General features: G+C 37.5%; 1 protein-coding gene across 4 annotated transcripts in view; it reads left to right on the forward strand.

The window, feature by feature from the left end:
* KLF12 (KLF transcription factor 12) overlaps positions 1–14,820 on the forward strand; it is a 425,486-nt gene that overhangs the window by 129,326 nt on the left and 281,340 nt on the right. For all 4 annotated transcript variants that reach the window (XM_080799529.1, XM_080799528.1, XM_080799530.1 and 1 more), the window contains exon 2: positions 12,511–12,574. In XM_080799529.1, the coding sequence (XP_080655655.1) occupies positions 12,542–12,574 (33 nt within the window). In that variant the 5' untranslated portion in view covers positions 12,511–12,541. The remainder of the gene's footprint in view (positions 1–12,510; positions 12,575–14,820) is intronic.

The raw sequence follows: 14,820 nt of genomic DNA on the forward strand, positions 1-14,820 counted from the left end.
ATAAATGGCAAGTTCTTGAGACCAGGAGTAACATGATGAAATTTTTTAAATATGTGTCCATTTGTAATGTGCACTGGAAAGAGCAGAGGCTAGCAACAGATAGATTAATAATGATCCAGACTTGTTAAAGAGAGGTAAGGATGTGGAGGCGGTGAAGGAAAATTAAAGAAGGGAATCAGAAGTGGTGTTAGGAGGCATAAATATGATTGTTGTTATATGTATTAGAAAAGAATCTTCAAATTGATTCAAAGATAAGGTTCCAGGGTCTGGATGTTAATGGTTTTCACAGACTGCAATGGGAAACTGGGAAAAGGATTTTTTCGGGGAAACAATAAGTCATGACTTCAGTTTTTGGTGCTGGTAAGTGAGGCTTTTCCCCCATGGTAAGATGGTAAGCCATTTGTGTGTAAGGGAGCTATCTTGGCTGCAAATCTCCAGTGTTTATCACAATTCCAGACATAATAAGACTATCTGTATAAAAATCACAGGAATCTAAGTGTTTGTTAGATTATTCAGTGATAATCTATGTGGGAAAAGGTAGAGTGAGATTTAGGAGGGGAAATTAGGTTTAGAGATATTGATCTGAGAGAGAATAATTGAATCTCTGGTGGTTGAACTTCCTAAGAGATCAAGCAAATAGAGAAAGGACATCTTAAAACCAATGAGAATTCTGGAAGATCCCCCTCTGTATGTCATAAAATATTTTATGAACCTGGAAGGTGAAGCATATTGAAATTGGAGGTTTATGAGTGAAAATAAAAGAAACGTCCTTATGTAAGTGGGCAACCAGCAGCCTTCAAGATGAAGGAAATGACTGTATCTTAAACAAAGTTTGGCATCCAGAAAGGTCTCCAGATAGCGTATGGCTTGCTCTCGTGTGACACTTGTGTTCATTTAGATGCTGGTTGAAAGCTGTTTTCAAATTAAAGTTCAGCTACAGATTTGTGCATGTACTTCGTAGCCCTATTCTTGATGACTCCAGCAAGTTGTCATCTACTTGGTCCTCATGAACAAAAATGCAATTATTTCCATCCTCCAAACCATGGCTTTTTGCAGAGATGAAGTATGTGTCAAACCACAACACCTGGTATCTACTGTTCCCCAGATTTACCAATGCTTTTTTAGCAGGCTCAGTGGTTTCCCAAATAGCAGCATGCCGCCTCCAACCTTTTTTTAGTCTTAAAATATATGATCTATGACGTCTTTTTCACTTTTGAATCCCTAGTGATTGAGAAAGTTATTTTTTTTTATAAATGGGAGCATTAATGACAGTACATATGATTAGGTAGGGACTTTATAGTTCCTTTATATTATATACTTCTTTTTATTTTAATGGAAGTTTGGAAAATTATCTGTTTGAAAGCATGAATTATTTCTGCTTGGCTTTATTTATGAGGGTAAAGCCTTTATTATTTGGTTAATTTATTTAGATTGTTTAGTATTATGTTCATGTCTGTATCTTCAGAGCCAGAAAAGACTCTGTAATTGCATTTAAACACTCTGAGCTGATGGAAACATATTTAGCCAAAGTTAGGATAAATTTATTTTCAAATTAAGTATTTTAATAGCTGTTTGGGCTAATGGCCTCAAGCACAGGTCAGAAATACTTCTTTGAAAGGTATTTTCAGAATGGGCTGTGTTATATTGAATGCATTATCAGAGAATACAGGTTATTTCTGATGTGAAAAGTTAAGGTTTTTTTGTATCTGTGCATATGGTTAGGTCATTGGTGAGGAAAAGGAAGGAAGGGTTTTCATTACATGAATCTTGCATTTCATGTAGAAGATTGTACAGAAGTTCTAAAATCTTAAAATCTCTAAAAACTTAAGTGAGTTAAAGAAAGTGTTACTTTCTAATTAGGGGGAAAAAACCCTTTTAAAAATTGGCTTTATTGTAGTATTGGGCAAGATTTCAAATGACCTCAGATTTGGAATATATTTTTTCATTGGAGAACGGTCTGAGATTATGCCTTTAATTTAGAAATAACTCATTTTAGTGTGTTTAAGAGGAAAATACCAAAACTATCTTGTTTCAGTTGGCTTGCTTGTGTATTTTGCACAGATAGAGATGCCATTGCACACAGAATGATTCCACGATTATTGATAAGAATCATTATAGCGCAGTACCTGGGTGGCTCAGTGGGTTAAGCAGCTGTATTTGGCTCAGGTCTTGATCTCAGGACCCTGGAACTGAGCCCCTCTTGTGCTCCCTGCTCAGTGGGGAGCCTACTTTTCCCTCTCCCTTTACCCCTCCCCCTGCTCCTGCTGTGTGTGTCTCTGTCTCCCAGATGCATAAGAAAAAATTTTAAAAATTTATCATCATAGCATAATATTTAAAATCATGAAGGCCAGAGCTCAACGACCTATTTTAAAATCCTCCTTTTGCTGCTTATTAGGCAAGTTACCTAACTTCTCCGTGTTTTCACATCTGTAAAATGAGAAGAGTAATACCACCAACCTCACAAGGGTGTGAGGAATATACAAGTAGGGTAGTTAGGAGTTAGAACAGTTCCTCCCCTGTGGAAGTCCCTGCGTTTGCTGATTCTGCAGCCAGTCCTCTCCCTCCTCCTCCTCCTCCCCCTGCTCCTCTCCCTCCTCCCCCTCCTCTCCTTTCTCCTCCTCCTCTTCCTCTTCCTCTTCTAAATCGTGAGAAATAACACCTCTCTCCTCAGACAACACTATGAATTCCGTTCTCTGGCCAGCAGCTTTCCCTCATTGTATCTCCCAAGATGTATTTAGCTGCCTTTAGGCATCAGTTAGAGAATTTAAAGGACTGTCTTTTAAAAATCAGATGTTTTTTGAATGATACCATATTTTAATTAAAAGGTAAAAATACATTCCCCATGCATATCGGAGAAAGACACCAGTGAGCACTGAACCTGCTTCCTCGTGATAATTCTTTGATAGTTTTCACTTGTGAACGTTTCTTAAATATTAGAATGGAGATTAATCCATATTTATTTATAGGACTAATTCTAGTTCAGTATTTTACTTTTATGTATGTCACCAAATGGGATTTTAAGCCTCCATTTGACCAGTCTTTGTTTGAATATGCTTTTGATATTCCTTGGCTGCCGCTATTTTTGAAATTATTCTAATTTTCTGGAGTATTTAAAAAAAAGGTAAACTTACTCATGTAACTTACATATACTTCAGGAATATTTCTCTAGTCAGTTTTTAACTAGTGGTTGGCTCTGTGTGTGTGTGTGTGTGTGTGTGCATGTGCATGTGCTCACACACATGTATGTGCATGTAATGTACTATCTGGGCATATTTTCACTGAACATGAGTAATATTTTGAATATTATTTGAATTTATTTGAATTTGAATAATATTTCAAAATATTTCATGTATGAAGGTTGGGAATGTCAGAAATATCTTAAATCATGGAACATAACAAAGTTTGTGAGAAAGGTCTTCTATGGTCAGTTTTCTTGGAATTAGCTTCTTTAAGTCACTTTAGTGTTCCTGATTGAGTACACCTAATATAAATCCCTTTATACTGTAAGACAGCCTATGTAAGACACTAGAAGTCACACTTTTAGTATTGTTTTTATTATTTATTTGCAACAAATCATCTTTCTACATTATAGACTTTTTTCCATGTTAGAGCCCCTCTTTAGCTCCTAGGATGCTCTTTGATGTGTGTGTGTGTATCTGTGTGTGTGTGTGTACCCACACATAGTAAGTTTTACATGTTTGTACACACACACACAGACACACACACATGAATGTTCTGAGACTCAGATTTAAATGTACTGATGACTTCATGCATACTGAAATGTCTCTTCTTCCCCAGTTTTCAAGGCTTAACTTTATTTCATCTTCCTCTGTGACACCTAGGTGGGGTCCCTCAACTTCCCACTCTACTTTGTTCTTCCACCAGAGTTCCTATTTTGTTATGGAAGGTGTGACTTGATATAGGCTAGAGAATACGGACTTCGGTCACAGTTATTTTTATTGTAAAGTGTGGGTTTTTAATCCTAAGTCATCATGCTTTGTACATGAACTTATTAGATAATACAAGCAGCTAGTCAGTGTTAAACATATGGTAAGTAGCCAGTGGATGGTAGCTATTATTGTTATACTTATTTTACTTATTTATATTTGTCTCGCCTTTGTTTGTGAGCTTCTTTAAATCAGGTATTGTGGCATAGGATTTTTAATGCCCTCAGTTCCTGGCATATAGGCGATTCACGGATGAATTATCAGAATATATATGCCGTGGAAGAAATATCACAATTACACATCAGCAGACCTTCATCATCTGCTAGCAATTACTTGGATTATATTTGCTTTGACTCCCAATATCCGTATTTCTCCAGTGTTTAAAGGAGTCTTTGATCCTTGTAAACAAGAATCAACCTAATATATCATTTGTCATTCTCAACAAATAGTATTTTGATTTTCTGGTATTATTTAGTCATGAGAGAAGCATATGGTTATCCAATCCATTTGACGGTCTACTAATTTGCTCATCGTTGAGAAATACTAATTGATAATGTATTTATGATGACAGCTTGCTATCTGTGGTGGGCCAGATTATGAGCTACATAGGGTAATGATTGTGATGTCTGAATGCGCAAACTGGATTGATGAGTTCAGCCGGACAAAAGTGTTGTTCAGTAAGGCACTTGGCAACCCGTAAGACATTCATTAAAAATATCAAATAAATCCTCTTGTTTCTGTATCATTATATCAAAATGTCAGTAAAACAAATCTATTAAGCTCTTTGATCCATCCTTCAAATTCTATTTTAAAATCCGCCTATGTTAAAATTCCTCTGGGTTCAGATATTTGAAGAGATTGAACATGAAAGTGCCCTAAAAATATCTTGTCTGATATTTTCTAATTATTGTTAAATATTTTGAGATTGCAAATTTCATTTAAATGTCAACTGTAATTAAATGTGTGCCATTTGTTTTTCCACTCAGGTTTTGCAGTTTGATGAAATGTTTTTCCCCACAATTTAATAAATATTTGTTTTATTTCACATGAATTAATTCAAAACTGGATAAGAGCAACATATTTTAATCAACTATTGTTGTGATGGACTAGAAAATAAATTTACTCCCTAAGCACACTGTTTACTATGCATTTGGATGTAATTTATCTTGCTTGGTATTGGCAAGTTAAACATAGAAGGCAATAATTAATAGGAAAGCCAAATACTGCATACTGCATACTGAATAAGGCAACTTATTTTTCTTGAATATATAAAATTTGTAATTACCCCATAATATATATGCCTCGCTATGTACAGACAACACTCTTTGAACTGAAGTAGTGGAGAAATTATTAGGCTTGTGTGAATTACACATTTTTAATTGGTACCAACTCTGTGTTGATCATGATTATATTTTCAGTTGTTTTCAAAATTGGAAGCTTGCTTTTTAATGTATAAATCACACAACCACATTATACTTGCATAATGTGTTAGGAAGGGAACTGGCACCCTATTATTTTGTTCCTCCCACCAGCCCCTTGGAAACTCCAAAGATTTGTAATATCTTTAGTACGATGATGTAAAACACATCCTGATAGAAAGGATTGAGGGAAAGTTGTCAATGCTCTTCACATGGGAATGCAAACGTGTGTGTGGCCAAGTCACTTTTGGCAGAATGTGGTGTTGTATGCCATCGTTTCCCGTACAAGTACGAATTGCATGTGCTCATATTTGTGTTGTAATCTAAATCACATAAATTAGACATATGAAGACAAAAGTTAATCATCTTGTCAGTTCTTTGCAATACAAATCAGATTTTTGACTGTGCAGCCCCGATAAAATGGCAATTACACTCAAATATGAGCATAGCATAAATTACTTTTCAAACCATTATATTGAGCACAATATATGTAAAAGAAATGCTTAATTCATTTGCTGTGGTTACTTTCTTTTAAAGGTTTATTTGTTCTCTGTCTGCAAAGAATGCTGCGATGTAATGGAAGCTGAAAACAGATTAAAAGAGTAATTTCCATGTCGGTGTGCTTTTGCTTTACCTCCTCCCTCTGAGAATGGGCTGTTGATTCAGTGAACTCTGTTCTTCAATGTTTGCTCAGGCTTCGGGCCATACCTTACTCGGAGTGAGACCTTAATTCGTAAAGTTTGCTCTTTCTGTGTTGTCTGCTAATAGTGCAAAATTCCTGGGTGGAAGTATAATTTCAGAGAAACATAAAGCTGGGAATAGGGAAGAACATTTTTTATAAATGGAGCATTTTCAATTGATTTCTGTGTAACTAATAGAATTCCGTAAGATTTTTGGTTGTTAAGGACCCGAAATTCCCTGTCTCCTGTTTCTCTTAGCAGTTACATTATTGAATTCTCTTAATGGAGGAATTGGAGACGCTGTACTTTGAGAGCCTAGGGGTGTGAACCTATTGTCTGCCCTAGGACCTTACTATAAAAAACACACAACCAGGTCTGACGGTAGTCTTGAGGAAGTGTAACTTGGATTCGAGTAGGTGATTGTTTGTTCCTAGTTCTCAGGAAAGTTTAAGTGGAAATAAGAGTCTGTGTGTCTGTGTGCTTGACTATGAATGTAAGGAGGAGGGTTGGGACTGACATTTGTTGAATAACTAGTAAGTGCCAGAGTGTCTGCTGAGTACATTGTACATTCTCCTTTTCAACGTTCATAGCTACCTCCCCAACGAGATTTTATTTATTTATTTGAGAGAGAGAAAGATTGCGCACACAATCACAAGCAGGGAGTGGGTGGCGGGAGGAGGAAGTAGTAGACTCCCCACGGAGCAGGGAGCCCAATGGACATGGGGCGCCATCCCAGGACCCTGGGATCATGACCCGTGCTGAAGGCAGATGCTTAACCAACTGAGCCACCCATGCGTCCCATGATACAGGATTAATAAACGAGGAACAGGGTACACAAAACTTAAACAGCTTGCCTTAAGTCACATTATTGCCAAGTGTTAATGCTGGTGTTCCTGCTGTTTGGTATTCATGTTGTGATCTTTTCCCAACATGAGAAAGCACACAGTCCTTCTCAGATGGAGTGGAGTGTGTCATTTATTCATGTGAGATCCTGAAATTGTGTGTGTAAAAGAGTACTTGGTGTTTGTATATCATCACCTGAATTGCCTGATGAGTCAAAGAAAAGGGGTGGAACTTTGTGCCTGAGTTTTTGTCTCAAGGAAGGAAGGTAATGCTAGAAAGTAGGTATGTAATTATAAAATATATCCAGGAAATAATGTGCCTTGACGTTTTTTGCATTATTTTTTAAATTCATGAGGTCTTCACTATGATGGTTTTGTGTTAATAAATTTAATGGAAATTGGATTACTTATTTTAAAGATACTGCTCTCTCTGTGGACTCTACCTACCCTAGTTGAAGCGATTTCTGTTAAAACTTGGGGAATTCATGAGATACAAAGAATAATGATCACTCTTTAATAACAAATCATGAAAATTATATGTATTTCATATGTAGACATTATTTAGAATGCAGAACCACATTTCCCAAGTGGAAAATAACTAACTGTCTTTTCCTATTTGTGGTGAGAGGCATCTCTAAAATTGGATATTCGTATAGACATAACTTGCTTACTACTTATGGCCTATGTTAAAGAAGAATATCTGAGGACTAGTTTGCTTCTCCCTAGAAAACGATGTTTGTGCCACGGAAATCCGTGTGTCTTTTCTCAGCAGTGAGAAGTCTCATGCTGTACAAGTTCAGGTAGGTGTCACCTGTCACCTAGCAACAAGCTCACTGCTTTGTGTCTTCAGCGTCTCTTTTCATTTTTAAGTCAAAATAGCTATGAAAACGTAGCACTTAGATATGCATTTATCTCCAGAAATATTTAGATTAACCTTCAAATATTTTTAGTTCCCAAGATAACTCACTGCGACAGATAAAACAGAAATAACTTTAAATGAAGGAAGGCAATGTATATATCAAAAACCTTGAGGCACAGCAAGGCCAAGGTGGGTCTGTTACATAATATCATCGACTTAAATTCACAAAGCCTGCTTGTGGGAGTCCCCAGTTGGCTTGAAAAGTTTTGTGAATATGTATATAAACCTTTGTTACCTGACTTTTTTTTTTTTTTTTAATCAGCCCTTGAAAACACAAGATCACAGCTAATGAAGTAGTGATTTGTGAAACTGAATCTAGAAGACGGAATTCCAAATGGGATTGCTGTACCATTACCAGAATTCAATTTACTTGAAACAGAGCAACTAAATTACCTTTGGGCAGAGAGTAGAATACCCTGAGTAGTCAGATGTCTATAAGCGCCTTTAAAAGCTGTCTCTCTGTCTCTGTTTAAAGGTACATAAAAGGGATTTTCAGAGGAACTGGCAACAAGTGTACTTACGGTTCCTGAAGTATGCAGAATGTATTAAACACTCACCTTTAGAGATGAAGAGCATAACAGATCATTTCAGGTGTGACGAAGAGCTAGCAACCTGTTACTACAGGTGATGAGGTAGTGCCCGTACCGTAAAGTGTACGGGCACTAAGCTGGGTAGTATCCATGTCCGTTCTGACCAAGGTCAGTTCTATTGTCCAGGATACTTAACTGTCTTTGAATTACAAAGGATGCTTAGAATTCCTTCTAGGAAATTTTAGGGGACAAAACGAGTTCAAAAGGAACAGAATTTAGAAGATGATTCCCTATTGCTACAATTTCTCTGGACTCACCATTAAAACAGGAGTATTTACTAGCAGTTCTAGGCAGCGGTTATTTTTGTTTAAAAGTAAGTCTAAACTTCTTTCCAAAATGTAATATATCATGCCTTTTCTTATTTCTCATATTTACTTTGTGTTGAAATAAGGGACCAACCCTTTGCTTTTTCTTTACCTGACAATTGAGAATCATTTTTGGAGCCAGGAAAGTAAGCACCAAAACATGTGTGATGAATTTTTGATGAGGACAGTGGCCTTTAAAACTTCTGTGCTGTGAGAAGATTTACGGAATAATTTTACAAACCTATTTGGCAGACTTAAGTAATATTTTAATTAGGAAATTGATGAGATATTAACTGTTGCTGGAAAGGTGCCATTTTCCTATTTTACATCATGGCTTGATTTTGATGGGGATTTGGGGAACAACACAAAGGCCCCTTAGCATGAATAAAGTAGACATTCATCTATTTTGTGGTCTCAATTTTGGGAAGTCCTGTTATTTTCTTGCTTAATCTGGGCCACTGATTAAGGAGTGAGAATTCCTATGTGAATGACAGCACATGTTGCTGCATAGACAGGACCTCAGTTGGGGTAGGTGGTGGACAAACAGGTGTTACTGTTACCCCTGCTTCTGTGGAGAAGGAAATGGGGACGCCAGTTGGATGAATTGTTTCAGGTCAAATGGCCAGTGGGAGACAGCGGTGAGCCCAGGGATTGGTCTTCTCAGCTCTAAACTAAACTAAAAGGCACCTTCATTTGCTGTCACATGTGCTACTTAAAGTATTGGGGTGCTCGAGGGGAGCTGCCGGTCATGAGATGAGCTTGAGCACTCTTTGAGGAGTGTGAATTAAACGGAAAACGAAAGTTAGCATTATACCAGGCTCTCAGGTTTGAAAGATACAGAGGTATACATTGAAGTTGTAGGTGGTTGCAAAGACAAACCAAAAATCCATGCTCAGATGTGGACCTAAGGAGTTCTAGAAGGATCCTGACGTTATCTAACTAGTTACCCTGGGCATGAAATTAATCATCATTGTCAAATCGATCTTAAAATAGTTCATGTACTCAAGTTCCGCAACTGCTTTCAGTACAAATTATATCACTAGGCTACTTTGTAAATCCCCCAAATGCTATCAAAATGTGGGATATTACGTTGGGTATAGTTCACATTATTTAATGTTTTAGTCAGCAGATTAATTTTATCTAAAAATACAAATTAGATAACGGAGGTCCTAGTTACGTGGATAGGAAGAATCCGCACGATTGATAGAAACATGAGTTTATTTTGTTTTTCTTCCATTTGTCATTACTACCTTCATTTACTCATTTGACAACATTTATTGATCCCCCTAAAATGTGTTAGGTAATGTTCTCTGTTTCCAGAAAGAAAGATGGGTGTGGCGCTATGATAGCATAGGCTTCTGTTTCTCTGGGGAGCATAAATTGGTGGAGTCTGTTTAAAAAGACATTTTGAAAAACCAGGAAAAAAAGTTCCTATTATTTTGATGTGGTAATTGCACTTCTATAACTGTATTCTAAGGCAGTAATTAAAGGTGCAGACTCAGAGCAGCTAAGTATAGTAGACGAGGGTGCCCAGCTTGGGGTGGGGGGTGAATGGTGGTGAAGATCTGCCCTGGCTCTGCTCATTGGGCCCTCCCTCCTGATTAGAGTCTGTCCCTGTCTGCCCAGAGAGAGCGTCCCTTCCAGTGGCGCAATGTCATCACCCCGGCTAGCAGAGGCCCTGGTGGCTATAATATTGACATAGAAGGATGTTTAAATGTTATCAGCAGTAGCACAAAATCGTAAAGTATTAGACAAAAATTAGGGAGTAAATATATTTCTGCAGCGGAGTGTTACGAATTTTGGATTAAGCATCAGGAAGTTGAATATCATGTGAAAATGGCCAGGATATATCAAAGTGTGGGGGAAAAAAACCCTACAAAATTGGAATGTAAGATTGAAGCCAGTTTTTGACGTACCTAGTACATTCTGCTAAGTTGGAACTGATCGATTTAGATATATTTTGAAGACTAGAAAGGACAGGACGTGTTTGATAAGAACATGGTGTTTTAGATGACTTTTTAATTCTTTCAAGGGAAACCATATTATGGTTTCATAATGTAAAATAGAAGAATTACACTCTGAATTTCCAGAGAGTTTTTCTAGTTTGCCATTGTAATATTAACATATTAGTGGGTGCCCGGGTGGCTCAGTCGTTAAGTGTCTGCCTTCGACTTAGGTCATGATCCCAGGGTCCTGGGATTGAGCCCCACATGGGGCTCCCTGTTCGGCTGGAGCCTGCTTCTCCCTCTCCCACTCCTCCTGCTGTGTTCCCTCTATCACTTTGTCTCTCTCTGCCAAATAAATAAATAAATAAAATCTTTAAAAAATATTATTAAAATGTTACATTTACATTATATTGCTTTTCAGTAGCATTTCTAGTAGTAAAAACTGTAGTATATACATTTTGAGATATAAACTTTTTTTTATATGTAAATATTACATATGTATAGAGAGAGAAGTGGAGAGGAAGGAAGGAGGGGGCAAAGAGGAAGAGAGAGAGAGAGAGAGAGAAGGAGAAATTGGTTAATTGATTGATTAGCTTAAAACTGGAATAAAATGAAAAGCCGGTCTGCCTTACAGACCAAGCCCATGGAACTTGTGAATTGTGCTGTTTCATTTAAGGCCCTATGAGCGAGTGAACCCTTTTTCTGTTCAAATGTCTGGAGACCCACGCAGAGGAAATCCGTGCCGTGCTACAGGGGTGAGCCACCAGCAGAGTGGGTGCTGCTAAGAACGCCAAGGCCTGTCCCTCTTGAGTGTAATTCCGAATGAAAAAGCAAAATCAATTATGCCTACTAAGCTGGCTTAACTGAATGCCAAAGAAAATTTGCCTCATGAAAAGGGAATTCTGAAGCAAGTTACATAATGTGCTGAATGAAAATAAACAGGAGGACTTTCAAGATACTTCCACATGAGGCAAATGCTTTATTGTAATCAGAACTTCTAATCCAGCAATATTTAATTATATTTAGTGAGATCCAAACGGTCCTGGGGACACGGAAGCTTTTGAGATTAATTTTTTGGGGTACCTGGGTGGCCCAGTCGGTTAAGCATTTGACTGGACTCTTGGTTTATTTAGGTTCCAGTCATGATCTCAAGGTTGTGGGGTTGAGTCCTAGGTGGTGGGCTCTGCGCTCAGCAAGGAGTCTGCTTGGGGATTCTCTCCCTCTGCTCCTCCCCCCTGCCATCTGTCTCTCTCTCTCTCTCTTGCAAATAAATAAATAAATCTTTAAAAAAAATTAAAAGTTGCTTGGGTATTGATCAACATGGAGGTACCAAAAAGTATTCATGTTAATTATGCTGCGTATGTATCAGCTGTAAAGAGGGAAAAAAAAATCATTTCCTTTGGAAAACAGCATTACTTAAAAGTCCCTTGGTTGCTAAAAATAAGGGAGCCAAGTGCTCCAGTAGGAATATTTGTGACTTTCATATATTAAATTTACTTTTAAACCAATTTCTGCCATTTTTCTCCTTCCCCTTGTCTCTCTGGCACCTCCCTTTCTTTTTCTTCCCTCCCTCGACCCTCTTTATCCAGATCCTCATTATCTTGTGCTCAGGAGCTGTCCTAGTTGGAGATTGTACTTTTATTCCCTCATTTCTCCACTTTGCCCTTTAGTGGCTGGTAAAGAGCAAGCAAAAAACAAACAACTAATGAAAAAAATACTCTTCGACTGTTGCTTTGATTATCTCATTCTACCAATGAAGAGCCTAAAGAGTTGCAGAATGAAATTGTTCACTCCCCAGTGGAAGAATGTCATCAACATGTGGAACTTTTTCTCATTATTTGTTTTTGTGTGTGTTTCTTGCAGGATCAATGTGACTCTAGAGACAAATGGGTGAATGAATATCCATATGAAGAGGAAAACAATAAAGGTTGGTTAGTCAAATTTTATATAACTGCATTGAAAATCTTAGGTCGACCATGACTTTGGGGCTGTTATTCTCATTAGAACACTTCTGTGTCTGGATATGGGACAGAAGTCAATACTTCGATACATACATCTGTCTATAAAGTGTAATTTGAAAATTTTAAACCCTTAAATATGAAGAAATTTATAAGGAAGAAACCCTTTTTTGTGTAAGTCTAGCTGTTATCAGTTTCATAGAACTGAGGCTGGAATTAAGAAATCAGCTTATTGATGAATATTGAGAACCGGAAGACCACTGATACAACTGATCACTGATACAACTGATCCCTGGGACAAAGAAAAACAAAAGAAGCCAGCTTTTGTGTAAATATATGTTAGTTCCTACAAGCGTAATCCTGATACCAGCGCCACATAGCACAGGATTGCTGTCAGATGCTGTCTTCTTTGTGCCAGCTGAGTCAGCTTTCCTCACAGGAGCGGGATGACTTTGAAGGGCTTTTCACTTTGGTTTTTCACAGACAGGTACCACTGTAAATTAGAGGGGGAAAAAAGTCTTGTGAATTTCAATAGTAATCAAATACTGGCTGTCACTTTATGTGTGGCAGTTATTTGAGCTTTTCTCCTACTCTCTACTGGTTATGCTATAAAAATCATAGGCAAAAGAAAGAGAATTACAGTATGTTAAACTATCTCTTTCCTAAGATTTTCACACTTAACAGGTCTTTTTTGCAGACATGTGCCTCATAACACTTGTGGAGCTGCGCAGTACCTGCCATTTCGTATTTTCCTTCCTGCGTTGCTTCTGCTACTGTCAAGTAAATGTACATCATGCTGTGTCTTTTTCTGCCAGCCTACCTTAGCAGTTGCTTCCAAATAATTTTCCAGGTTATATCTTTCATTTAACATTGCCTTCTTCCCTCATCATTGCTAAAATTACTCCTTTCTAGTACTTGTATCTGGAAGATTTTCAGACCTCTAGAGGGCGCATGGATTCAAACATGATACAAGGGAGACTTGTGGGTATATGGTAATATTCTTTTTCTTGACCCCAGTATTGCCTACATGGGAGAATTTACTTTGTGAAAATTAATTGTGCTGTGTATTTTTTTTTTAAGATTTTATTTATTTGAGAAAGAAAGAAAGAAAGAAAGCATGTGAGAGTGAAAGAGCAAGAGAGCTCGTGTTCATGAGCGTGGTGAGGGGCAGAGGGAGAAGCATGTTCCCCGTTGAGCAGGGAGCCCAATGCAGGATTCAAACTTAGGACCCTGGAATCATGACCTGAGCCGAAGGCTGATGCTTGACCAACTGAGCCCCTATACTCTGTATCTTTATTTGGATCAGTGAGTTGCTATTAAACTGGCTTTGGGTCGGGGGGGATGGGGGGTGCTGTCTGTATTGCTCGTCACTGCCCATGGTGTAAATACTCTCATTATGATTGGTTTCAGTGATTTAACAACTAGCTTGCAGGGATCTTTAATATTTAACAACTGGCACTCGTGAGCTGGGGATGAGCTAGCACCAGCACACCACTGATAATTTCATTCATAAAGTAAAGTTAAATGGTATTATGGACTCCCTAAGGCAAAGGTAATAAATTTAAAATTTCCTGCTTTGTCTCTATGTAAATATGGAAACTTTCACTCGTTATCACGCAAAATATGTTTATCCCTTATATATGATGTTGGTATAGTATTACTTTATGTTTTCATTCAGTTGTTATTAAATTTTTTTGTTTGAGTGGATCAGTATTAACTTTGTGAGTTTATTTATTTTGACAATGTCATTGTTCTGTAACTAATTTTATGACAACTGAAGATGATGGCAAAGAGAATCATTGTGTTACTACTTACCCTGAGGAAAAACTCTGAAAATATTATCTTGATTGACTATAATATATGTGATTCATTCTAAATGATTGTGCCTCCTAGCTTATAAAAGTCTTATTCAGAAGTCTGTATGGAGGAAGGAGCAGTGAGTATTTCATTTAATGTGTTTGTCTCAAAGAATTATTTTTTTTTTCTTATTGCTGTTTTTCATTTTTTGGTCTGTATTTTCAGTTACAGATGCCTCAGAACAGAAAATACATTGGTGCTTCTTTTTAAGCCTGCTTGAATCAGGTGCTGTTAGTTTTTAAATGTTTTTTTAAAAAGATTTTATTTACTTATTTGACACAGAGAGAGAGATCACAAGTAGGCAGAGAGAGGAGGAAACAGGCTCCCCGCCAAGCAGAGAGCCAGACGCGGGGCTCGA

This window comes from Martes martes, assembly GCF_963455335.1.
Source record: "Martes martes genome assembly, chromosome: 3".
NCBI classification, from domain to species: Eukaryota; Metazoa; Chordata; class Mammalia; order Carnivora; family Mustelidae; genus Martes; species Martes martes.